General features: G+C 40.6%; 1 protein-coding gene across 4 annotated transcripts in view; it reads left to right on the top strand.

Moving 5' to 3' along the window:
* BCAT1 (branched chain amino acid transaminase 1) overlaps nt 1-25,410 on the top strand; it is a 67,281-nt gene that overhangs the window by 23,858 nt on the left and 18,013 nt on the right. For 3 of the 4 annotated variants that reach the window (XM_027797395.2, XM_055711856.1, XM_027797397.2), the window contains exons 3-8: nt 10,803-11,003; nt 12,164-12,220; nt 14,244-14,354; nt 15,233-15,352; nt 17,648-17,811; nt 19,436-19,578. In XM_027797395.2, coding sequence (XP_027653196.1) covers nt 10,803-11,003; nt 12,164-12,220; nt 14,244-14,354; nt 15,233-15,352; nt 17,648-17,811; nt 19,436-19,578 — 796 coding nt within the window. The remainder of the gene's footprint in view (nt 1-10,802; nt 11,004-12,163; nt 12,221-14,243; nt 14,355-15,232; nt 15,353-17,647; nt 17,812-19,435; nt 19,579-25,410) is intronic. The other variant, XM_027797396.2, reaches the window with a different exon arrangement.

Raw genomic sequence — 25,410 nt, 5'->3', positions numbered from 1 at the left:
CTGTGTCAGTTACCATCAGTATGTCATCTCCGTATCATTTCCATGAAAGTACATAGCTGTAACCACTGTTAGATCAGGATTCTGTTGTTGTTGTAACAATATTTAGCATTTTTGGACTGGCCTTTGCGTTAGAAAAGGTCATTCTGATTTTATCTTAATTTCAGCTGAATCTATTCACTCAAGCTTTTCATCAATGGCAATAAAATGATTTACTTTTTGTCATGTGTTGAATCAAAAAAGATTGGCAAGTAATAATAATATTAGATCACAGTGCATTCTTATCACTTGATTATGCCTCCTAGCAGGCTGTGTATATGCTGCAGAATTACCTCAGGTCATTTACAATCAAATCCATTCCCTGATCTTCAACCTACCAAGAGGGAAACCAGCTACAGCACAAAGAAGATTGAGTGGGGGGTGGTTTCTGTAGCATTCTGCATCTACACAGGCATTACACAAACGCTTTTGAATACTACCAATAATAGCTGGGCAAGACTGACAGACATATCTACTGCTTTCATTCCAGTTATCAGGAAAGTATGGGTCTAGGTCACAGTAAAGATCAACACACAGTGCACTTAGAGCTGCCTGTCCTGTTTTGACAAACGAGAGAGGAAACAAAGCCTAATATGTGTTAATCAATGTTTCAGTGGGTTTTGGTTGCCAGGAGAAAGTGCCCTTCCTGAAGGAAACCATGCAAGTTGCATGCACAGGTGGAGGTTGCACTAGTTAAGCTTGGTATTGCTGATGGCTCTATTTGGCACATCAGTGTTTCTAAATCAAGCTTGTTACTACAGTGCAGCAGCAGCAGTGTCACTGCTTCAGGATTGTAGTAGCCAAGAAATGCTACTGAGCAACAAGTTCTTAGTGCTGTGAAAATATTTTGCCATGATTCTTCCATGACACGCTAAGGGATGATTTCCCAACAGCCTGCAAGCAGGTTTCCCATGCCATCAGGAACCCACCTATAATGAGGCATTTGAGATCTGTGGCAGTGCTCTTCTGTTTTACCTTGGTGGCAAGTAGTTTTGTGGTTTTCTTCAGGTGGATGACGTCCTTCTGATAGTTGCAATAGGCTTTCTAAGCTGTAGTAGAGAAACTGATTGTCCCATTATCTGATGCCATAGGATTTGCAAATAAAACTAATTGGCTTCAGCAGATAACAGGAGCTTTTGGCCAAGATAAAAGGAAGATGCTAGAAAAACAGTCAGGATGGTTTGGCTGAGTTGATTTATAGCACAAAGAAAGTGATGCCTTATCTTCTTTTTAACTAGGAGCTTAAGATATGGTTGGTATCTGTAAAAGCACAGAAGTTTCACTAGAATTTTGAAATTCCGTTCCATTTGGATTGTATCATTTTCTGGACTGATTTTTTCCAAGGTGAAGAGCTGCATTTAAAATGGGCTTTAACACCAGCCAGTTATTCCCAAATGAAACTATCTGGCTCCGAAACTTATAAAATCCATGGTGTCCACACCTATTTCCAAGAATTCTTAAATTGTATATGTCATTGTGATATCAAGTCCCCAGGTGTGATATTAAATGTTTCTTCGCTGAATACACATGAATAGGAACTACAGCTTAGGAAGAGAATGTAGTCTTCCCCCCCCCCCCCCCCCCCCCCCCCCCCATAGGATTTTGTTGGCATTTCTTGTTGCTTTTGAAATTATCTCTATACCCTAACCTTCTCCCTAGAGAGCTGGAAGAGTTTTATCTTAATCTCTTATTTAGTCCCTGTTTCTAAGAAAGTACTGAATGGAATGAATTGGCACAGTGTGGCAGTTTCAGTAGCAGATCAAACACTGAAAATTTGTAAGTTTACCTTCTGTCTACCATTGTGAGAGAGAGATGGGGTAAGAGAAAAAGGCAGGTGTGGTTAACTGAATGTTTGAAATTATTCCCATAACCTCTGTGTAAGAGACTGTGCCACAGAAGTATTTTATATTCCTAAAAGTTTTTGAAATTCCATGTGAAGTGATAAATTCTGAATGCCTTCATTCCATGAATCCACTTTCTTGCATGCCTGCAAGCTTATTAAAATCAGGGTAAGAAGATTTAATTGCAACTGCTCTGGACTTGGGCATGTGAGATTATGATTCTATTCTCAGCTATTCCACGTAACATGTTTGTGACTGGCCAGGCTACTTAGGTGAAGTATTTACAACTTGTTTGCCTGAAATTCAGGCTTGTAATTAATTTCATCCTGCAATATGGCTACTTTTTTAGGAAAAGCTTATATATAACTATATCATTTTTTGTTTCACTTTCTTCATATGACATAGAAATGATTTTCCCAAACCATGAGATAGTAGTGTCTTAAATCTTTGCAGACCAAATTTGTAAGTTTTGTTTTCATACAGGGTTATTTGAACATTAAAATGCTGTGCTACTGTACAAAAATGTATCAGTGAAATGCCACAGAACTCTCTATTCCAGTTTTGTGTCACAGGCCAGTGTGAGCCCTCATCTTGTGTTAGGCTCAAACCTTCTCCCAGGCAAACTCTTTCTAAAAATGGAACATTGTGTTTATGCTACAATGCAGAAATACAGTGGTTGCAAGGCAAGGAGCAGCACAGCATCAGGAATTGCATTAACTAAGCTGTCGGATCTTTTGAGAAGAAGCAGTATCTACTAATAGTGAATAATATCAATAGGGTAATTAATTAATGTGTTCCATTAGTGAAGAATGGTCCTAGTTTTGTATTTGTGGAAATGTTTGAGTCTAGGGAAGGACTTTTTGTACAAGGAATCAGGCTATTATGGAATTGCAGTCTGTGATTCCCTATATGGAATTGCCTCTTTTGAATCAAAAGCCCAGGTATCTCTGTATTGCAGACATGAAGTGCAGTTGCATGGCCAAAGTGGGTTTTTGTATAGCTAACTTTACCAGCTGTAACAGTGAGCTACAGCAGTGTTTTTCAGTCCAGTACGATGACTGCATTAAAGCCTTCTCATACTTACTTACTCCCTAGTCATACCACTTAGTTAACTGTTAGCAAACAGAAATAGTTTATAGGACTAAATGCAGTAATATGTCCAGTTTCTGTTCTATGTTTAAGTCTTATCTGCATTTGGTGGTTTGTATTTTAAAGAGGTACTCATATTTGATAGATGATAGTCATAATTCTTTGGTAGTTGAGATACTAGAAGACTGTTTTTCATAGACCTGAAAATACCATTATTGGGGGTAGAGGAGACAGACTCCATTAAAATCAAATAGATACTTTTGTTAAGGTTTCCTTAATACCAGGTAGAAGGTTTCCTTATGATTTGTAGGAACCCCATGCCTTCATCTTTCTTAACTGTAAAAATATGTATCTTCTGAAACTTGTGTCAGTGGAGAACAGACACGAAAAAACAACTAGACCCTCAAACCATTGCTAGTCCATTTAATTTTCCTAAAGCAGTGGAAATGGGTGATGCTATAAAGATTCAGTGGGGTTTGCCTCCTTTACAATCCGAATTCCTACAAGCTGGATGAAGGGGTCTTGATTAACTTCAGTGGGCTTTGGATCAAATCAATGGGAGTTGGCACAGGGCAACATTTCAGCAACATATAGAAAGACTCTTAAAATTTAGTTAGTGCACCTGAAAGCAATGATATTATGCATTATCCATGTGCTTGAGTGTTTATAGGGCAAGGCTGGTTTCTTCAATGCTTTCTCTACAGTCTAGCCAGACTGTAGCTTTCCAACATCTTTATTTCCCTTCTTGTGCATTTTGGGAGCTTCAGACTGCATTTTCAGCTGTGCTGCTGCCCTAGGTGCCCTTTTCTTTCTCTAAGGCAAGAAGTTTATGCCAATTCCAAGCACTTCTCTGCTGTCTTGTCAGAGCAGGTTTCCTTCCCTGCTTACTGCTTCAAATCAAACATTCCTGCTTCAGAGTTGAGCGTCCATCATGTCAGGGAAAAAGTTAAAGAAGCCAACAGTATGTTGTACCCTTCTTTTCTTCCTGTTGCTTGCAGAGTGTAGCAGAAGCTCGTTCTTTGGTTTGACAAATATTTGATAAATATGTGTTATGAATAGTTTAGGATAGATGCCTTGCAGAGGATGGACTAGATAAAGTCCTTCCAGCCATATTTTCTGTTGTTTCCATGATTGACACAAAACTGATTCAGAGCCTTGACTCCCCTTTTGCTTTGTCATTTGTTCTGTGGTTTATTACCCAGTGTACAGTCAACCTGATGCAATGATTCCAGGCCGCAGTCCAATTACATGTGCTAACATATTCTCAGATAAAGTCTCAGGGAAGCTTTATGTTGAAAGATTTCCGGGTGTTCTCCCTGGGGTTGCAGAAGATACTGTGTTATATTTTGTTTCTCTTTATATAGTAGAAAATTATGGCTTTCTTCCGGCTCAAATATTATATATCTTGACACGCTTTCCATTGTCAAGCCTCAGGCTCTGCTGTAAATTTAATATAGTAATGATGTTTAAAGGGATTATAGGACAGCTTACGTTAAAATTACTTTTTATACTTACAAGCTAGTAGTAGATTTCTAAGTATTTATTTAACTGTCTTATTCTTTTTGGAGTTGATAGAACTCTTATTGTTTCTACTATAGATTTTATTACTGTGAACAGAGCCATACAGGGCTTAGCTCTATACAGAAAGTGATGGTCTCTGCCCCAGAAAACTAGCAGTCTTTTCCAAGGAAGGTGGGGATGGGAAAAGAATCAGAACAGCAGACCTTGGTTTATCCAAGGCCTATAGGACATAATCCCTTAGGTTTTATTCAAGTAGATGCTGCTGGGGTGTCTGCTAGTGATTAGTGGATAGAGTTGAGAGGTAGTAAGTCAGACAAACTAGGCAAAAATAACACCTGCTAGAAGAGGTTGCATCTGGTTTCTTCTACCTGGAGCAGTATTCAGCATTTCTACTTCTAAAACAGGTTTTAGGAACAGGCAGAACAGATGATTGCTTATTTTGTCTCAGTGGAGGAGAAAAGCACCAATTGCTCTAACACCACATACAGCCTCCATAGTCTTTTCCTACTTTCTAGTTGCATAGCCTAGCACTGCTGCTGTCTGCTCTGATGCCATCGATGGAGGAGTTGGCATGTCATCCCAGATTCCTCTGAGTTTGGCAATAGTTTGGCAGAAGCCTTTGTTTTGGTGTGTGTGCAGCAGTAGTTGTTAAGCACGATTCGTGATGTCTGCCTGCAGAAAGCAGGCCCATGTGGTGGAGGCTCTTCCTGGATCAGGTTGCAATTCCCTTTGAGCTGCTTGTAGTAGCAGCTCTACAAGGAGCAATTAATTATGTGCAACATATAGTAGCCTGAACCCTGCTTCACGTGTGAGGCTGCTGGGCTGGAATATCTAATGGATGAGCTTCTCCAGCCAGATAAGATCACTGCTCAGGTCAGCAAGAAAATGGGGGCAATCCTCTGCCACCAGCAACATCTGGAAAGCGAGGGAGCTTGAATGAGTAACAGGAGAGAGGTGGTAGCTTGCTCATTGGCTTCAAGGCCAAAAAAAACTTGTTCAAGAGAAGAGAGGGTTTCAGCTTCCAAAGGTGTATTAACAAGCACTTTCTTCAGCCTAGTTAGTATCCTTAACCCAGTTCCCCACCACTGCTTTTCTTTGGCAGTGCAAAGCTCTTCTCCTCAGTCTGTCACATAGGAGGAGCCTCAGGCTCAGGAGACCAGGCAGAAGGTATTTTGGGGCAAAAGTAGCTGCTCCAGCAGAAAGAATGGCTTCCCGGGATAGAGATATGTGTTCTGGGGAGGGCCCAAAAGCAATTATGAGGGTGCCACAGCCGTAAGGACTTGAAAGGCAGGGAAAAAAACATCCTCATCCTTGGAGCCCTCCTCAAAGCCATTCTGTCTAGTCCAAGCTTTGTTCTTTCCAGCTCCCCTGGCTATGCATTGTTACCTTTCCCCTTTACAGTAATTCCTGATGATCTTTGTAATCTGTTTACTTCTCAAAATTTGCTCTGCTACTGAACCTCATTTTGTTCTTCACAAGCGCAAGGGCAAAACAAGTTACTCAATTTTGCCTACGCTTCCATGTCTGTTATTGCATCAGAAGGCCCTGATCTTTCCTAGGATGTGCTTACAAACTCAGCATAAGTAATAAATAATAATTGCAGTTGCTTTGTGATCTTGAATGAATCACCTTGACTGGAAGTCGGGGAGGTTACTTATTTCATCAGAATAGATTACAGTCAGTCTGACTGAGTGGATGTTAATGTTTTGAGGATCTCGCTGAAACTTGCTGTTATAGTTAGGTAACTTGAAAGCTATTTTAAGTTGAGGCTGCCAGTTCTGTTTTTAGTCAAGGGATAGAAATGCTTGGCCCAGCACAGTGTTTAGAAAAGTTTGGGTATATCAAATAAATGACACCTGTTACAGCTGCTCAACCTACTGCTTGTAGTCTAGTAGTTCCAGCACAGTGAAAACCACAGCCAAGGATCATTTGGGAAGGCATTGGCAAAACTTGATGGAAAGAGTACGACAAAATATGCGCTCGCCATCTGCATCTACCCAAGACAGCACTCTAGAGTGAGAAAGGTAGGAATGCAGTAATCAGAGTAACAGCTCTGGCCAAAGGCTGCTGTCAGCTCCACATCCACTTAAGGCTATTGCAAAGGCTGGGTAGGATAAGCATTAAACTGACATCTTGGCTAGGGGCACCAGAATGTCTTGCTACAGCTTTGGTTAAAATAGACACTGACTAGCATGTCACTTTTAATTTGACCTAGCTAATAATTGAAAAGATCGGTTTCGATCAAATGGTGAATTTTACTTTCTGGAGGTCACAATATATCTTCTTGGGCTGGGTAAAGGTTTACTCTGGAAGAAGTTGCATTAGAATCAGCAGGCACTTTTCAAATGAGGAGCTGTTTAAAAAAGTGCATTGGGTCGAGACAGTGGCTGTTTGTAGGTGCAGTGTTGCTATATAAACCCTGAAAATCAACAGTATGCAGCTGGCTTCCCCACCATTCCTTTTTGCCTACCACAGGCAAGGCAGTCTGTTTCTTCCTGTTTCTTACTGGAGTGCTCTGGGCTATGACTTAGGCACATATGGAGACTTTGCAGGTCTGGAACTACATCTCCGTCATTTTACTTTAGGCAACAAGAGCAGAATAGCTGCACTCAACAGACTGTGCCACATCTGTTTCTTTCTTTATCTCCCTTATCCTTCTTGTTCCTGCATTTACCAGTTTTTCTTCCAGTTTAATGGTTTTATTAGACAGCAGCATCAGAGGGTGCTTGAGAGTATGTTGATAGACAAAGCAAGCAAAACAAAGCCTAGTTGAAAATTGCCCTTTGTATTGGCAGCGCAAACAGTGGAGATCGGGATGGGTGTTAATGCCAATGTCTAATGCATCCTTAATATGCTGTTTTCAGGGCTGGGGGAATGTTGATAAAGGAAATAAATAAATTGCTGTTTATAAGTGATACCATGGTAGCACTGCCATAGTTTTTTAATGAGTGTTATTAAAATAATATGCATTGATACTTAATCAGTACTCCTGGTATTAGTGACCTGGCCTTGCTCTGCTATCTTTGTGTGGGTTCTTCTGAGGGTTTGCTTGAACAGCACCACAAAATGCTTGGACAGGACTATGGGGCAAGTTAAGCTAAAAGGGTCTGTGGGCCAGGTGAGATATTGTGTAGGGGTCTTGTTACTCAGGGACCTAGAAGGAACTGAGGGTCCTGGAAATACTTTGTGCTGCAGACCACATAGTGGGAGAGAGTACTCCAAGGATGGGTTCTCCAGTGCCCCCCTCCTTCATCCCCCTCCACAGAAAAAGATTGAATGTATTGCAGTGTTTGATGGTGTCTTGCCATAAAATTCCAATGTCTTCCAATTTTTTTAAAGATTCAGGTAATTTTGCACAGTGTTAACTTGCAGTACTTGCTGCTTGGTAAAAAGAGGGAGAAAAATACAATAGAATGAGTAAGGGAGAAGAGCCTTAAGAAAGGGTCTTAGGAAAGTAATGGCCAAAAAAGATCTTAAATGCATCTCCTGGGAGCTTAACAGGGTTATAAGGATCAGGAAAAATTTCTTTTTGCTGGTTTAATGATTGTTGCCCTGCTGGTCTGTGGAGTTTCACCTGTATTTGAGGTCTTCTACAAGGTGTTCCTACTGTTGTTTGAAGGAAGTGTTACTGGCCAAGTGTCATCCCTGATATGTTGTCAGGTGCTTGCAAAATGCCTGAATGAAAGCTGGTTTCCCAAAGTGCTGAAGGAGGTGAGAAGCAGCAGGTGGGCTCCTTGTTCAGAGTGCACAGCTCCAGAAAGCTCTGTGGTCCAGAAACGATTTGCTTCTTTGGGGGATAAGAATCATAGCTACCTGCTCTCTAGGCTTTCTGCCTTCAAGTGACTCAACCTGAAATCCAGTCTAGTGATTTCTGTTTGTGACTGCAGAAAGTCCCCAGTCCTTGGAGCTGAGAGCTAAGCGGTGTGGGCTACTGCTCTGAGCCATAGGCACTGCTGTGTGACTGCCTGTCACGCAGGAGTACCTGTTTTATTGAGCTTGCAGGAATGAGCACTTGGCCAACCTCTTACCTCTAATGAGCCAGCATAGGAGTGACTCTGGATCTTTATATTAATCATTAGAGCAAAACAGTGTGCTTGTATTACAGCATAGTTTTAAATTATCACTCACATGACATAGACTCTGTGCAAAGTTCTCTTGAACCCCTGGTCTCCAAATCTGGAGAAATATATTTGATGGCAAAACTGGGTCAAAGAAAGCCCAAATGCTCCCATGTGAGCACATTTCTTCACTTACGACTGCAGCTTGCTGCTCCTTCTACATGTGCTTGTGGGCCTGTGAGAAGAGCCAAGTTAAAATCCTTCCCTATCCTTAAAGTCAAAGCTGTTTGTTAACCCCAGTGCGCTTAGCAAACTGTTTTATAACGCAGCCTTTCAACTAGTTGTGTTACCACAACAGAGGAAGTGGCAAACTGAGGCATAAAAGCAGAAATCAGCACACTGATGGGAGTTCTGGGGGGTGAGGCTCTATATGATAATCCTGGTCCCCAGGCTGGTTTATTGTAAAAATAATTACCTTAATGAAAATGACCTGAGATGAGGCAGAAGCTTTGACTTGAGGGAGAGCTGTTAGTATTACTGGCAGTAGTTCTTTAGAAGCTGTGGTTCTGTCCACAGACAAAGCCAAGGATATAACTGCATCCTACATCCTTGCTTAAGCCCCAATAACATCCTGCTCTTGCAGAAGTGTTTTTTCTGAGAAGAGTCTTGCATAGTGAATAATTGTAAACACTCCATTGTGGTTTTTATTTTGATCCACACTGGTCTTTGATATCTTTTTCTCCAAAGCACATAATAATAGCTTGTCGTGTGAAATTAATTTTTATGTTTACGTCATCATTAAGTAGTGCTTTTCTCACTGGAGTACTCACTGTCAGCAGGATAAAAGATACTATAAAGAGTTAAGAAAAGTAATTGTTGTTTCATCAGATTATGTATTAGTTCAGCTAGGCTAATGCAATATCTAGACAAGCCCTATAATTGGAGATAGTTCGAAACAAGCTTTTAGCTATTCATGTGCTCCAGCTCTTAAGTTAATTTCATATCTAAGCCATTAAGCAAAAAACCTCAAAACCCAGACCCAAACCAACCAATCAACAAAAAAAATAGGCCGTTGTTCATTAAAGACATTTTGAAAATGAGGTTACAGAGACAGGGGTGCATGTGTTCTTTTTCAGAAGCTTGGGACTGATTTTTTCTCATTTTGCAAAATGTGTGCTGGGTCTGAGAAGCCAGTCAGTGATATCTCTTGCAGAACTGCCTTTTGAGTGCACATGCGTATCAGTTGAAAAATATTCTGAACCACTTGTGCTCCAGTCTATTCTATATTTACTCAACATAGAGGTGTAAGATTTCACCTGGGGGTCTGTAGTAAGGGTCAATGCTTTCTGAGTCATGTTAGGAAGGAAAATGGAGCTTTGAATACAATTTTTGTTGAACTGTTCCTTGCTTCTGACCAGCACAGTTTAAATGCTCAGATGGCATAGAAAGAGGAGAGGGTGGATTAAAGATGCCCACTTCATAGCCCTCTCCAGCTGTTTAGCCCTTATCTGTATAGAAAAGGGGAATGACATGCCAGAGATCCTGCTTTCCTTTTTTTCCTGCTGTTCTTTAGGATGATTCACACCATAGGAGCTACTATAATGAAAATTAACTCTATCCCAGCCAAAACCAGTGCAAAAAACTATGCTGCATTTCTGCAGCTAGTCGTGGCTTGTAAGAGAAAGCCTCTACAGTTCATCATGCACAGAAACATTTAGCCTTCTTTGCTAATGGGATCTTTCTAGGAAAATATGAATGTGAATGAACAAACTAGCGTGACCGAAGTAATCTGCTGACTGCTGGCTCTGATCCCTCTCATTGGTTGTATGTATTAAAGGAAAATGAGCATAATGTATCTACTTAGTTGTGAGGGGGATTAATTTCTGATGATCAGCTTATGTTCTGAGGTACAGCAATTGAGTGTTTCTGGAACTTGTACAGATGTATTAATCTAAATGTCCAAGAATTTTTTGCCTGCTAATTCTCTGGTTTTGTACCTTACACTGCTTCCTCCATGTAACAGTGCTTTAAAATATGCTTACTCCTTCTGGTGTCAGCAGCACTGTGTATATGTATGCATAACCAGTGCAAATACTTTGCCAGCTACTTAGAGGTTAGCTGCCTTTAACCATTCTGTCATTAAATATCCCTACAGATAAAATATTGCATTTGTCCGTGTTCACTGATGCAGAATAATTTTTACATCAGTCTGACAATTATTTTTATACACTTAAATTTTGTCTTTATGTTCCTTCAGGCTTCAGACTTGATTATCACCCCAGCTACAACTTTCAAGGAAAAACCAGATCCCAGTGGTTTGGTATTTGGAACTGTGTTCACTGATAATATGCTGACAATTGAATGGTCCTTGGCTTCAGGATGGGAGAAACCTTATATTAAGCCGCTTGAGAACCTTTCATTGCATCCAGCCTCCTCATCTCTGCATTATGCCATCGAAGTGAGTACTGAATTGATTTGGAAACTGCTGTTTTGTTTCATTAGCTCTTGAAGCCATAGCTTTGTAATACAAGGACTATTACTGTCTTAAGTTTATTAGTACTGAGTTACATTTTGTTTTCTTAACTGATGTCCTTCCAGAATAATTCCATTATTTACAAGAGAGTCATGTTTATGTTAGTATAACTCAGAACCAACTCTGGCCTGTGGATTCCAGCTCACTTACCTTTCTAGTGTAGTGAAGGTGGTGACACTTTAACTTGAGAAAGCATTCTAGTTCGCTGCTGGTGGATTGGTCCAGTTACTGTCTCAGATGTAACTTACTGAAGCACTGGATCAGACTGCATGAGATTCCAAGAGTGGCTTTGATCTGGGGACTGAACATGCACTTTGTGAAAGTTATTTTAAGCCGTTTTAAAGGTTCGTAGCTTGGATTGCAGGACAGATTAGACAGACGCTTGTTTGCAACTCCAAAAAAGTCTGGAGAGCTCTCAGCTAGGTCTGGTGCATTCAGCATATACAAGTGTATTTAAGCAGAGAATAATCAGCAAGGAACTTTGGAAAGGGGAATGTTAAGTTGGAAACCAGCGTGGTTAACAGTTTCCGTGCTTAGCTGCTTACTGTCTAAAGATGCCTTTTGTGTCTCCAGAGCAGCTTTGGCCATACTCACATCTGTGTGAGAGCCACAGTAGGGCACATGCTGAAATGGAAGCCTGCTTCTCCCCCCACTTCTGGGTAGGTGGGAGTGTGCTCACTGAAGTTGCTGGAGTTGCTTGTGCTTCTTTAATGATTTTTTTTTCTTTATATGTTTTTAAACCACTGGTATAAGGGAAGAATCAAGCTTTTCCCTTCTTGCAGTCCCTGAGCTCCTGCCTTCACCATTTTTTGTTATTGCTGTTTTTTCCCCATGTAGTCACCAAGCCTCCAAAGGTCCTATGTCAATTAACAGCAGGCCCCTGTGACCAAGGCTGCAGCTCTTGATCTGCCCAAGAAGTAAGAAACCACGCTGGAGTCCCAAATCTGTATTTCACTCTTAGTAGCATATTACTTTAATGCTCGGCCTCTGGCCCAGTGTGAAATCATTGCTAATCTGAATATGCTCTTATTTTTTTTTCCATTTTTTTTCATTCTTTTACCCTTATTGCATCACGTTTCCTCTAGCCAAGAGGACAGACAGAGGAGAATCTGGTGCCAATGCTGTGGCTCAATGAATACACAGTGGGTATAATAAAAATGATGAATTTGGCATTCCCTCCCCTTTCTCCTTGCCCTCCATGATGCAGTGTGATAGTCTGGATCTGATGAACTCCAGATCCAGCTCCTGTGATGTACACATGTCAGATAATACCATTTGCACACCACTGTAGCAACCAACCATCAAGCAACCACAGCAGTTGCTTTTATTCAAGTTGAGCATTTCTGGAACACATCACTGTCTCCCTTTTTAATAAGTGAAAGGTTTTACTGAGCTCTGGAAGGTTAAAAGTATTTCTTTTTGGAGAAAAAAGATTTAACTTCTTGAGAAGGCTTTGTGTTTCAGTAATGATGTGATTCTTACTTTTCTCAAACCATTGATCAAATCTGAGTAGTAACTTCCCTTCCTCTTCCCTCTCATTAAAAGTCCTGTGAATGTGTTTGGGAGAAGGGTGGGGGGAAACAACTGTTCTGTGACAAGAAAGTAGCTTTACAGAAGTGTGGTCTTAGTAACTGGCCCAAGAAAAATCATACCAAAGTTATCAGACGTGTCACCAGCAATGCCATCCTTTATAAAGATAGAATTTTTTTCTTGTAGCTACAATGTCTATCCTAGGAACAGTTTCTTTCTCAAAACTGCAAACAAAGCTTTTAATAATGTTGGCATTGCTATAGGAGTAAAATAAATTCTGAAGGCAAAATGTTTTGGGTTCTGATTCTGGTTCTTCTACATAGTTGGCATGTAGCCTAAGGAAAATTGCTGGGATTCCTGCAACCCAGCTACAACTCAATTAAAATTTGTCATGTGGAAGGACCTAGCTCTGTCATGGGACTGCACAAAAGATTTCTAAACATTGTATTTCGCTGATCCTTATGGGAAAATGTTGTAGAATTTAATAATAATGAAACCTTGAATATTCTACTAAAATACAGGATTCTGTTTCCCAAGTAAAAAAACTTTATATGTAGACTTCCAAAGACATAGAATGTATTTCCAGCCATATTTTTTTTTTGGAACAGTCAAGAGGAGAAGCCTAGGGGGAGTAACAGCAGTGATGCAGTTAAATTCATAGAACTTAATATTGAAATTTAATTTACAAGGAAATGCTTCAGGAAATAAATTCTAAAAATCTGAACTCTTGTCTGTAGGCATAAGTGATTCTTTAATATTTAATCTAAATAATACCTGTGTATATATTAATGTGAGCTTATATAATAGTTGTGTTTTTTGTTTATAACTATAACTGGAAATTATCAATCTGTAACTGAAAATAACTATGGCCATTTTGTGGGCATATGTTTTTTGCTGTGGTTAGGAGATGCTGTAGAGCACTCTACTGGGAGGGCACTGATGGCATAAAGGTTTCTTGGAAACTGATTGTCAACACCAGTCATCCGGATTCTGCAGTTTTGTAGGATAATTATGACTGATTTGTTTCCTGTAAAGTATAGATAAAATATTTTTATGCATTCTTCCTCTAGTGTAAGGCTGATGCATTGTCTCTCAAGCTAGTTAAACCCCCTTCCACTTTGTAGGGGTACATGGGGGAAATAAGTGACAAAGGTTTTGCTACAACTACAGCAAGAACTGCAACAGAGTTCCCTTGATTATGTTATTCCATGCTTCCTACCGAAATGTGTTTTGGACAGAGCCCTAAAAATGCTTAACATATAATTAAATTCTATAGATCTTTTCTGTAATGGAGAATACTGTTTTGGCACAGCCTTAGGTATAAGTCAGGATGTGAGGGAATAGTTAAGTTAAACACATGCTACAAACTTTAATTGCTGTAACCAAATGATGAAAATAATTGGTTATCTTTAAGTCCCTTGACAGAGAAAGATGTATCTGAAGCATAGGCAGGTTGTCTTTGTAGAATAAACTTCATGATACTACCTCAACAGGAGCCTGTTGCAAGGATTAACTAGTTAGCAGGAAAGTGAAGTTCTATTTCCAAAGGGTGCGTTCTGCTTTTACACTGATCACCATGGGATAACATGTCTCAATTATTATTTGATTTCTTTTCCCTCCTTTTTGGCTTGGTAGTTGTTTGAAGGAATGAAGGCTTACCGAGGAGTAGATGGTAAAATCCGCCTGTTCCGGCCAACCCTCAACATGGACAGGATGGCACGATCAGCAAGACGAGCAACTCTGCCAGTATGTAGCCAAGGCACCTTATTCTCCTTAAGTCAGAGCATATTTTCATTTTCAGAGTGCAATTCTCTGAAACTTTACAGTAACATAACAATTATCAAACACCCTAACTCTTCAGTAGTTCAGTTAAACTTTCTCAAGAGATCTTCTGCAGTGAACTGTTTGAAATGCGTTTTTCTTTTCAATCACAACAGTGTTTTGCTTTCTTGGTTGCCTCCCTGCTGCCTCAGATGTACACAGTCTGTTTCTGAGGGATGAATGCTGTTCTGCAGGTATTTGCATGCAGACAGCTAATGAAATTGTTCTGGCGCTAATGTTATTCCTTCTTTCTACTTCAGTTAAGTCCTTCAGCCTCTGAACGCCTTCATTTCTGGTGTCGCTAGCAACTTAACACTGCTTTCAGCAGTTGTATATTGGCCAGTGAATTTCTTCCTGCACTTACTAGTTTTATTACTGTAAGAACTTTGCAGCTTTGTAAAAGTGGGAGACTTGGTGGGCCCCTTGGAGTTATAACCCACAGCACTCTTCTGTGAAAGAGGTGGTGCCATAGCTTGCAGCGTGCCAAAGTGAAGGTGGTGGCTGCACAGAGTTCTCTCGGTGTGCTTTGGAGGCACATTTTTGCTATCACAGGAGGATACTTTGTAGCAGAAGGAGGGCATTCACCATACTGTATAAAAAGGCACAGTGTCAAAGACCGTGGGATCTTAAATTCCATAAGAAATGAACTCAAGGATGATGATGTAGTCCTATGAACCCCTATGGACTGTCACTCTTACATATCGTGATGAAATGTTCCCCTTAGCGTATGGATCTGCAAACAGCACAGAGGCTCCAGGCTGTATTTCTCCATTTTCTTTTCTCCCTTTGCTTTTCCTTCTCAGTCTTTTGACCAGAATGAGCTGTTAGAGTGCATCCGGAAGCTTGTGGAAGTGGAAAAGGAGTGGGTCCCGTACTCAACAACTGCCAGCCTGTATATCCGTCCTACCCTAATTGGAACTGAGGTGTGAAACGTTTTTTTCCCCTTTTAACTTTTGTGTATTTAAGCATGAGGCAAAACCTTCCATTCATAAAGAGAAATACGCAGCAGTCACTAGATAACAGTATTACGGGTCAGGGGCAAATATTTTACGCGTTTTCTTTTGCGTTGGTCGCCTGTAGCTCCGCTTCACAAATTTCTGTTGGCCGCAGCGCCACCTAGTGGGCACATTGATTCAGAGCACAGAAAGTAAACTGGCACAGCTATTCCGAGTGGTAATGGCAACGTTTAGATTTTATCTTTGGTTCCGTATTAAAAGGATAATAATTTGTGGCATGGTAATGTATGCCTTTAAAATACTAATAATCCGGAAAAAATGTGAGGGAACAGAAATTTGCTGTGTAGATTTTTTTGATTTCATCTCATACCTCCATCCTGACCTTAGTGAGGAGATTTTGGAAGATTCTACCCAGTCAGTTAAGATGGGTCTTCTGAGAGTCACTTCTGATGGAACTAAGATCAAGTTCTTGTGTCAGTTTATCCTTGAACCCAGATAAACCTGAGTTTATAAGTGGCTCCTTAGCAACTAGGTATTAGTGTGTACTCTGTGAGTTTCACGTGGGTGTGAGTCAAACCAATAGTATTTATAAAGGGAATTAAGAAACAGGGAATGTATTTTAATTAAACCTTTAAGCGTGGGGGTTTTTTAGCAGTGGCAAGATGGAAACCTATGATGGTAGAACATAGGGTAAGGAAGCTAAAGAATGTATAGTTCCCAACTAGGCAAGTTACTCTTCTGCAATATCCATTATCTTTAAGTAGTTATATATGAGCATTATGCATTTCACATGTGTTTTAGGACTCCATGAATTTGATGCTTGTACACTAGTTGCAGATTTTCTTTCAGGTGGGAAGGGTCTCCAATCAGTGACTGCAAAGTATTAATATTAAAAATTTAATTTTCCCACGTTGTTTTTGGTTTTGGGAATTCTTTTGCTGTTGAGCTTTGTTTCACGTTAGCCGACATATCTGGCCTTTCTGCTATGTCATATGTTGTTTTTGCTTTACATGTCCTGCTAATCTTTTATGAATCAGCACAATTAGGAAACCCAGTCAGCACAATCTTTTGAATGATCATGTAAGAATCAGGAAAAATATCAAGCTCTCTTTTAATTAATCTTGTTAGAAGCTTTGCTGAAGGATTAAAGTAGACAGAAATCAAAAGAAACTTTTCAGGACCTGAGGAAGGCTTGTTTGAATTTTCTAGTAGTTCCATATGACGCTATGACTTTCCCTCCCACTTCCCAGTTTAGCTTCATATGCTTTGTGCAGCCTTTTCATTAGACCTTTGGTCCTAAAGATTTAAGTTCAATAACTTTTTTTCAGTGGAGACCTAATCTTAGACACCAAAGATGAGCTTGTTCTTTTTACAAGGCTGGTTTCTCTGAGTGGAGACAAGATATTAACCCATTCAGTTGCGTAGAAGATCCCAAGAATCATGGGCAACCAGCTGTACGTAGCCCTGCTTGAGCAGGGGCGTTGGGCAAAGTGATCTCCAGTGGTGCCTTCCAACCTTAATCATTCTGTGGTTCTGTGGTCAGTCCTGAGCTTTAATTGTATAGTTAAACCGAGTCTCCTACCACAGGATTCAGACTTTGCCCGGTGCCAGACTTTTCGCCTCCGCCTTTAAGTATTGATGGTGATGACATGAAGTGTGGGAAGCCATCTCTCAGGGAGGGTGTGTGTGTGTGAAGTGACACATCCCAGGTTATTTCCTGTGCTATGGTGTGAACCATTTCCAGCAGGCAAACCATCTTAGCTTGTCACACAGCCGTTCACAGAGCCAGAACTCAACTCTGCCACTGCCAGTTCTAAGTGCCATTGGCTAATTCTCATCACTAGTGCAGCTGACAGTGGTTCCTCCACTGTTGTTATTGCTAGCAGTGGTCCTTGCCACTCCTCCTCCCAGAAGGCTTTGCAGGCTTCTGCTGTGATTAATTCATGTACTTACTCAGTGTCTTGTTAAGCTAATTTCTGAATTCTCAAAATCTTGAAACTGTTTGAGAAGATTACAATAATATATAGGTAAATTCAACAGCTGTAAGTGAATGGTGACAATATGGGTTGTTATGTTCCTTGAATAGCGGGAAAGTTATATAAATATTTTCTTTTCATTGCAGCACTTTGCATTGTTCTGGTAAAAGCACTCTCATGCTGCAGTTCTGAAACTAGTGTTTCAAAAGCTAATTGTGCAGCATCTGGGGTTTGGAGTGAAGTATATACCAGTAACTTTTGTTTTGTTTACATTCCTTATTTTCAGCCATCCCTTGGAGTGAAGAAGCCAACTAAAGCCCTACTGTATGTCATACTGAGCCCTGTGGGCCCTTACTTTTCAAGTGGAAGCTTTAATCCAATATCCTTATGGGCAGATCCAAAATATGTAAGAGCCTGGAAAGGAGGAACAGGGGACTGCAAACTAGGAGGGTAAGAAAACATGATTTTGCATCTTCTACATAGCTCACAAAAGAGATTTGTTTTTAAGTGAAGTATCTAATCTAGCAGTAGAGGTATTAAATGTAGCAGTTAAACAATGTACTATAACAATTTCTAAATTGTACTTTGCAAATATATTTATGCAATGTTGCAGCATCTTAAGCTGAGGAGCTGAACCCAAAAGGTGTCCATGAAATACTTCGCCTGTTCCCCTTGCAGAAGTTGACACTAAAGATATCCCTTCTTCGACGCATCGTTCAGTATAGCAGCCTGCTGCCAACAGGGCAGTGGGCAGCACTGACTGCTGACCTCCTTCCTTGGCAGACTGTCTTGACAAGCCGTCTGCAGTTAGCTAGGGGGGTGTGGGTGTGTAAGGGAAAGCATGAGACAATTATCTGCATTGACTTCAACACAGTCTGGCAGTTTTCTGCTGAACTAAGCCCAAGCACAAGTTAGGTAGAGACATAATTCTTAATGTCCAAGTACTTGACTTGGGTGAAGTTGCTTAGGACTTGACTGGAGCAAGCAACTTGGATCTGGCTAAATAAATGACTCAATTATACATCCTTGTTCTTTGGTTTAAATGAAGCTTATTGTCTCTACCTGGGAGTTTTTTCTAGGCAGGAAGTTAGTAGTTGTCAAGTGGTGCTCAACTGAACAAGTAAAATAATCAAAGGGCAAGAAAACGGCTTTCCTTCGTTCAGTCTGATGTTCTGAGACCTTTACTCTTCTTTTTTTTTTTTTTTTTTTTTTTTTGTGTGTGGAGTTTTTGCTAAGTTTTAGAAATATATTAATTGTTTCCTGTGCATCCTTCATACATCATCTGTGAAAAAAGGAATAGTCCGGAGTCACTACTGACTTGGTTTGTGCCCAGGGGTGAGAACTCCAACTCCAGTGTGGCCAGCACTTTGGAGCTGCTGACTTTGGGTCTTCATGGTTGTTTTAACATTGGAAGCAAAGGGTTTCCCCTCCCTCCTCAAAGCATCTACAAAGTAAACATATTATTCAGTCAGGTTCACTCTGTAGGCAGCATTTTAGGGAAAAATTGCTCCTCAAGGGTGTGGAATTCATCAAGGCCCATCTGCAGCTCCTGAAGCTACTAGTTCTGTGAATATCTTTCACTATAAAAGAAACAGCTCGCCTTTGGTGATTTTTGTGTTCCAAGAGGTTCATCTGACTTATATGACCCATCTGTTCATCTGACATATATGAGATGAGGTGGATGGGTTTATTTTGCTTTTTTTAAAAGCATGAGCTGGATAGGAATTGCTCTCTCCAGGATGCCAACTGCTAAATAAAGATAAAAGCTTTCATAAGGTGTCTAATTGCAATGATTAGAATGTCCAGAAAACAGAACAAGAGATAATTTGAAGACAATTTGGATGGATACATTTGAGCTGTTGATGCTGTTCAGCCCTTCAAAGTTTTTGGATTGTAGATACAAATGATGTAGTAAAATGCTAGTAGAGTACTTCCAATGAAATATTCCAGGGATAAGCAATGACTGTGCAGAGAACTTGCTTGTGAGGTAGATGTGCACAAAACCTCGCATAGAAATCAGAAAATACCTAAGCAGATATTCATAACTGTTTGATATTTCTTTTTGTTTCTGAAGGAATTATGGTTCTTCTATTTATGCCCAGCAAGAAGCCCTGGAGTTAGGCTGTCAGCAGGTTTTGTGGCTCTATGGAGAAGATCACCAAATAACTGAAGTTGGAACAATGAATTTGTTTCTCTACTGGATAAATGAAGATGGAGGTATAGTAACACAGAACATGAAAATTTTAACAGAGTAGGCAGCTGGGACTGTAATCCACAAAATGATTATTAGAGTGCAGATCATAAGCTTTTTAATGAAGATTATGTAACAAAGGAAATGCCTGTTCTTTTCTGAAAACTCGTAAGTGACAGTTAGACCATTGTGAAAGAGGAGATTCTGGAGCAGTTGTCAGTACTGCCTACTGATAATATACGAAACTGCTGGGCCAGTCCACGTGCTCATAAGGGTATGGTCTAGCCATGCACAAGGTCACACTACAGGTTTGGCGTCAACTCTAGCAGCATGCTTGGTCTTGAAGGAGTTGTTGGGTCAGAAACAATGCAGACATACTGAAAACACCTTATGGCTGTGTAACTCTTCAAACTTTGTGGCTTTGGGCATGTGTGGTTTCCATCATCACTTTCTGGCAAGTCAAGTGTTCCTGAAGCATAGTCAAAAGTATTTCTGCATCCAGCCGATGAAGAACGCTGCTCTTTCTTTGAAGAATTTGAAGTTCTGTCCAGTGGAGGCAGAGAGAAACATGTCAGTCAGCATTCTGCATCACTAATGCTCAAATGATGCTTTGAAGGTATACCATCGTTCTTGAAACCATTTTTACCTCTTTATACCCACAGTCATCTCTGAGCAGTGTACATTCTGATGGGAAAACTGTCTAGTTAATGAGCAGCCAGCTGCTTAGGTATCTCAAAAATGTTCACTGGGCATGCAAGTATTCAGTGCTTGAGAAGTAATAGCTACACTTGAGAACTGGTTCAGAAGACTGCATGGCTGAGTCCTTAAAGGATTGAGCCAGCGTATAGGCAAGTGGAATTAAAGGACACCTTCTGACTTCTGTGAGTGCTGGCCCTCCATGAAAATGTAGCATTATTGAACTTCTGCATGGCAGCAGATGCAGGTTTCAGACTCTGGTTTCATCATAGTGCTGTGGGTACCCTTGAAAATTGACATTTTTCTGACAGTGCTTAGCTGCAGTACAGAGGCAATATTCTGTGGGGACAGCAGTGTTGTTTGCATAACGTAGGGTAATGGGAATCCTGACTCCCATCTCCAGTTTTGTTATCTGTTCTTCTGCAAAATCTTTGCCTCTTTTATAAGAGGGGTGACACTCTCTCAGTGTTGAATGAGTCTGTGCAGTCTTGTGAATGAAACTATAAATATGGGAAATCTTGTTGTTATAGCAGCAGTAGATTTGCCAGTGTAGCTAGATGGTCAAATTCATGCGTTGTATAACTTCACCGGAGAGACACAAAAATAGATTTTGGCTCATTCTGCCCAGGGAAAGGACACTGAAGCTGGGGGACATAATTAGAATTCAATGTTCTCATTGTACTTAAACCAGGAATATGCTGGAATTATCCAGCTGCAGCACCGTACTGTTCCAAAGATCTGCCAGTCACTGTGTTACCAGTGCATTACTGAATAGTACTATTGTGAGGTGGCCGTAGCAAACAACTTGTAATTCATGCTACCCAAGCTAACTGTATACTAGCAAACCTGCCATTTCACATGACATGGTCATTAGCATCTTGGAGCACTTTGCTATCTCCTGGTGTGTTGATTAATGCTTAATTTATGATATCTTTGGTTGAGAATCACTCTTGCTGCCAATGTGTGTCATCCTATACCTGCCTACGGCTTTACATTGTAATTTAAAAAGTGTTTGCCATTACTGTCGCTTCACAAAGGATACTTACTTAGGCTGTGGTTTTGTTTTGTTATGCAAATTCTGCAGCTGAGAGAGGGAGCTAACATAAAAACAGTGAGGCAGAAATTGCAGGTCTTCATGAAGAAGAAGCAGCCCTTTGTGTGTTCAGAGGTCACTTCGGAGTAGTCCGAACTGCTCTCCTTGGTTTATAACAAATCAAAGACTCAGCCCAGCAAAGCCTAGCTAAAGGACATCTATGCTTCCCATGAGAGCAGGCTTTTCTTGCAAGCCTTTGCTGCTGATTTTCAGTTATAGCATTAGTGACTAAACATGACACATTGCCTTGGGCAGCAGGAGGAGCCTGGAAAAATGTTTTGGTTGTAACATCGAGGAAGGAGTAGGGGAGGAAACTACTCAATTTCTGGTAAAGTAACATGACATGCTCTATGCTGCTTTTATATGCCCCTGCTACTGTGGCTGAGGCTTAGAATATGCCCAAATCTGGATCTCTGCTGTTGCATGAATACAGGAGTGTTGTATTTCATTCATCAAATACTGTTTACAGTTTATGTTCACAAAGTGAAAATTTTGGTCACCAGTCCCTTCCACTTGCCTCTTCAGAGCACATAACAGTCCCAAGAAGCTGTTAACATTGAAACTAGTTTCCTTCAAGAATGTCTGTTCTGCTGCCTAGAATATAGGCTTGACTTTATGGAAAACCTTAAAATTTAAACATATGTCCAGCCTGAAGGTGGCTAACTATGAAATCTGTGTGCACTTTCGAAAGCTCAGTTTCTTCAGAATAATTTGAAGCCATCTCAGTTCTACTTGTAGCTTTAATGTTGAGGCATTGTGGATAGCATTCAGGCATCACCTAGTATTTTTTCCTGTTATTTAAATGGGAATTAATAGTGCCCACTTCAAAATACCTTACATAAATTAAAAAAATAATTATGTTAAAAGATTCTCTGGAACAGTCAGGTTAAATAACAGGCAAGTTTGCTTAACATTCTGTAGGTGGAGGATTATTGGAGCTGCAGAAGTGTCTTGTACAAGTAGACTACTAAGAAAATAAGGATTGTACCTTCTGCTCTAATAGAAAGCCATAGCAATAGCAAGGAGGGGAGAGCAGCAAATGAATGAGGAGGCAGACAAAGAGAAGGAAGGGAAAGAAACTGAGGAAAGTAAATTGACAGAGACACAAAGACAGAGTGATTGCATGAGGGGAGAGGAGAAGAAAAGCCTTGGGGAAATAAGGAGGAAGAAATAGAAAGGTTCAAAACAACAACTGGGAGAGGAAGTCAGCTGTTAATAATGGTGAAATCAGGGTTTCCTGGGGTCTCCTTGACCTTAAGTTCTCTTGGAATCATTTTGTTATCATTTTGGTAAAATATATTTTAGTGAATTTCTGAGCACTGTTATGGTGTGATTAGTGCTGAGCACGTCCCATATTTGGAATCTTATCTGCTACTTGTTCATAAACACAGGCATGTAAAAATTGAAGCTGTGTAATATGCAAGACCTCATTTTAAAAATCCCTTTAAACACTCTGATGGAGTTCCACTGTTACAGCATGCCTATACCATGGCTAGTTTAATGGAGCACTGAAGAGAAACCCTGACATTTTCCTTCAGATGCTTTTCCCCCCCCTTTTTGCTACTATACATTTTAAGGCTTCTAGCCCATCAAAATAATTCGGGAGGCAAATGGAGTCTGTGAGCTCACAGTCTGTTTTTTTGGAGATGGACAAACTGATGTCATATGGAGCCTGGTTTGGCATCAATTCACAGAGAAGATGAGCTTTCTGGCATGCTGTGTTGTATAGTGTTATCGTCTGTGCCGCATATCAGGGCAGCAGATGTTCCTTGGGCGGCCCCAGGCTGGTAGGCATCGTATGTATACTTGACAAAATTCTACAGAGCAGGCTGTTCAAAATGCTTCGAGACTCCCATGTCCTGTCAGCTCAGTGCTGTTTGATGGCTGGTTTGGCCTGGCAACTTTTCGAACTAGCTCAAATCAATTAATATACGTTGTTGTATTGGTCTGGCTGAGATGGAGTTAATTTTCCCCACAGCAGCCCTCATAGGGCTGTGCATTGTACTGGTAGCTAGAAAGGTGTTGATGCCACACCAGTGTTTTGGCTCCTGCTGAGCAGTTCTCACACAGCATGAAGGCTGTTTGTCCAGCATTCCCCCCTCCCTCACCACTAAGCTGGGGGTGGGCAAGATCTTGGGAAGGTACATAGCCAGGACAGCTGACCCAAACTGACTAAAGGGATATCCCATACCATGTGATGCCTGCTCAGCAGTAAAAGCTGAGAGAAAGGAGGACGAAGGGGAGGCATTCATTATTTATGACATTTCTCTTCTGGAGCAACATTAACAGCCTACTGAAGCCCCATGTCCCTATGGCCAAACATCACCTGATGATGGGAAGTGGAGAATAACATCTTTTGTTTTCCTTTGCTTCTGTATGTGACCTTTGCTGTTGCTTTATTAAACGGCCTTTGTCTTGACCCACAAATTTGGTTTTCCATCTTATTTTCTCCCCCACTATCCTGCTGAGGAGGGGAGTGTTAGAACAGCTTGATGGGCAACTGGCATCCAGCTAAGGTCAAACCACCACAGTATTTGAGCTTAGACAGGTTCTGGCCAAGATGTGTTGCAACATCACCAAATAGAGGACATTATCTGGTGGGTAGTCACAATCTTTGGTATTAAGGTCCATGTTATTTGAGGTTTTCTGTTAGAGAAAGCGGAGCACTTGTATATAACTTGGTCACAAATGCAGAACATCAGGTTTTCAGATGTTCAGATGAGTCCTGTGGCTTATGAAAAGTTTTTAAGTCCTCTTCCTTTGATAGCTGTGCCAGAAGTAGGACCAGGCATGCATCATGATTAGGAGTGGTGCTAGACAGACTCAGAAAAGGAAAGCTATTGTTCCTGACTGTGTGAGAAAGAAGAGATCACTGCGGTACTTAGGAGTCCAGGTTAGGGAATAGCACTACGGGTGAGTCAGACGAGAGCAGAATGTATAGCCTGTTCTAGGGCAGCTTTTAAAATACATTTTGGCATGGCAGTTTACATCTATTACTTATGTATGTATAGATCCTCATAAACGGCACATGGAAGCATAGGTAGGAAAAACTCCTAGTCCGAATGAATAAATCAGAGATGGCTGCATTAAGAAGTAACAGACATTTCTTGAGAGAATGGACGGCGAGCAGCAGATTCAACAAGTAATTCCATTTATTTATCCTCCACTTCCCCTATGCCACCCCAGCTCCCAAAGTCCCCTCTTGCAGAGTGGGAGAGAGCCCATGCTGTCGCCAGTCTGGAGCACTGTATGCACTGGCTGGCAGGCAGTGTTTTTGCACAGAATTATCTAGCTGACTGCTGAAAAGAGAGTATTAAGCAGCTGAGCTCAACCTGCTCTCACAGCCCAAGGATGAATACCGTGTTTCTGTCTTCTACCCAGCTGCAAGTTTTCACAGGACCTACTGAAATATTTTTGAGACAGCGTTTCCTTTGAGTCTGTTTCAAATGGAGCCCTGGATTCAGTGATTTTTTGCAGGTAGGCAGAAAGGGACATAATAAAAACATGAAGATACATATCTTGTTCTTTAATGTGACCTAGGTAAAAATGAATCAAAAGTCTTAATGGTTTGTGGATTTAATGATCAGGATAGTATCCTTATAACATCAAGAAAGATAATGGACTCTCACTGGGAAGAGAATATTATTAGAAAAAGAAATTATGAAGAGTATTACTGGAAGATTGTGGAGGTCTTCACTTCTCAGTGGAAATCTGAGACTGTTAAAAGAGCCTGGCTGCCTGAAAGAGTAAATGCTCAGTATTCTCTGGTAATAGAAACCGCTGAGTATGCTACAAGATGGTTTAAAGTAAAAGTGATGGTTTAAAATAAAAAGATTAACTCTGATTTGCTGCAAAGGTCAGATGGAAGAATAAAGACTACATACAAACTTCTGTGTTGTAATTTGAGTATTTAGTAAGTATGGATTACCATTTAGCTACCATTTCATTAGTTACATTAGATGAACATGTATCTAATATTCTTTTTCAAGAGCAAACAAGAAAAACAAGCTAACAAACCAGACTAGTTGAATAATTTGTATTGTTGGTGCTTTTGGAATTTTATTAGGAG

Source organism: Falco cherrug, chromosome 5 (genome assembly GCF_023634085.1).
Source record: "Falco cherrug isolate bFalChe1 chromosome 5, bFalChe1.pri, whole genome shotgun sequence".
NCBI lineage: Eukaryota > Metazoa > Chordata > Aves > Falconiformes > Falconidae > Falco > Falco cherrug.
The sequence above is the reverse complement of the archived record's forward strand: the minus strand, read 5'-3'. Positions and strand labels throughout refer to the sequence as shown.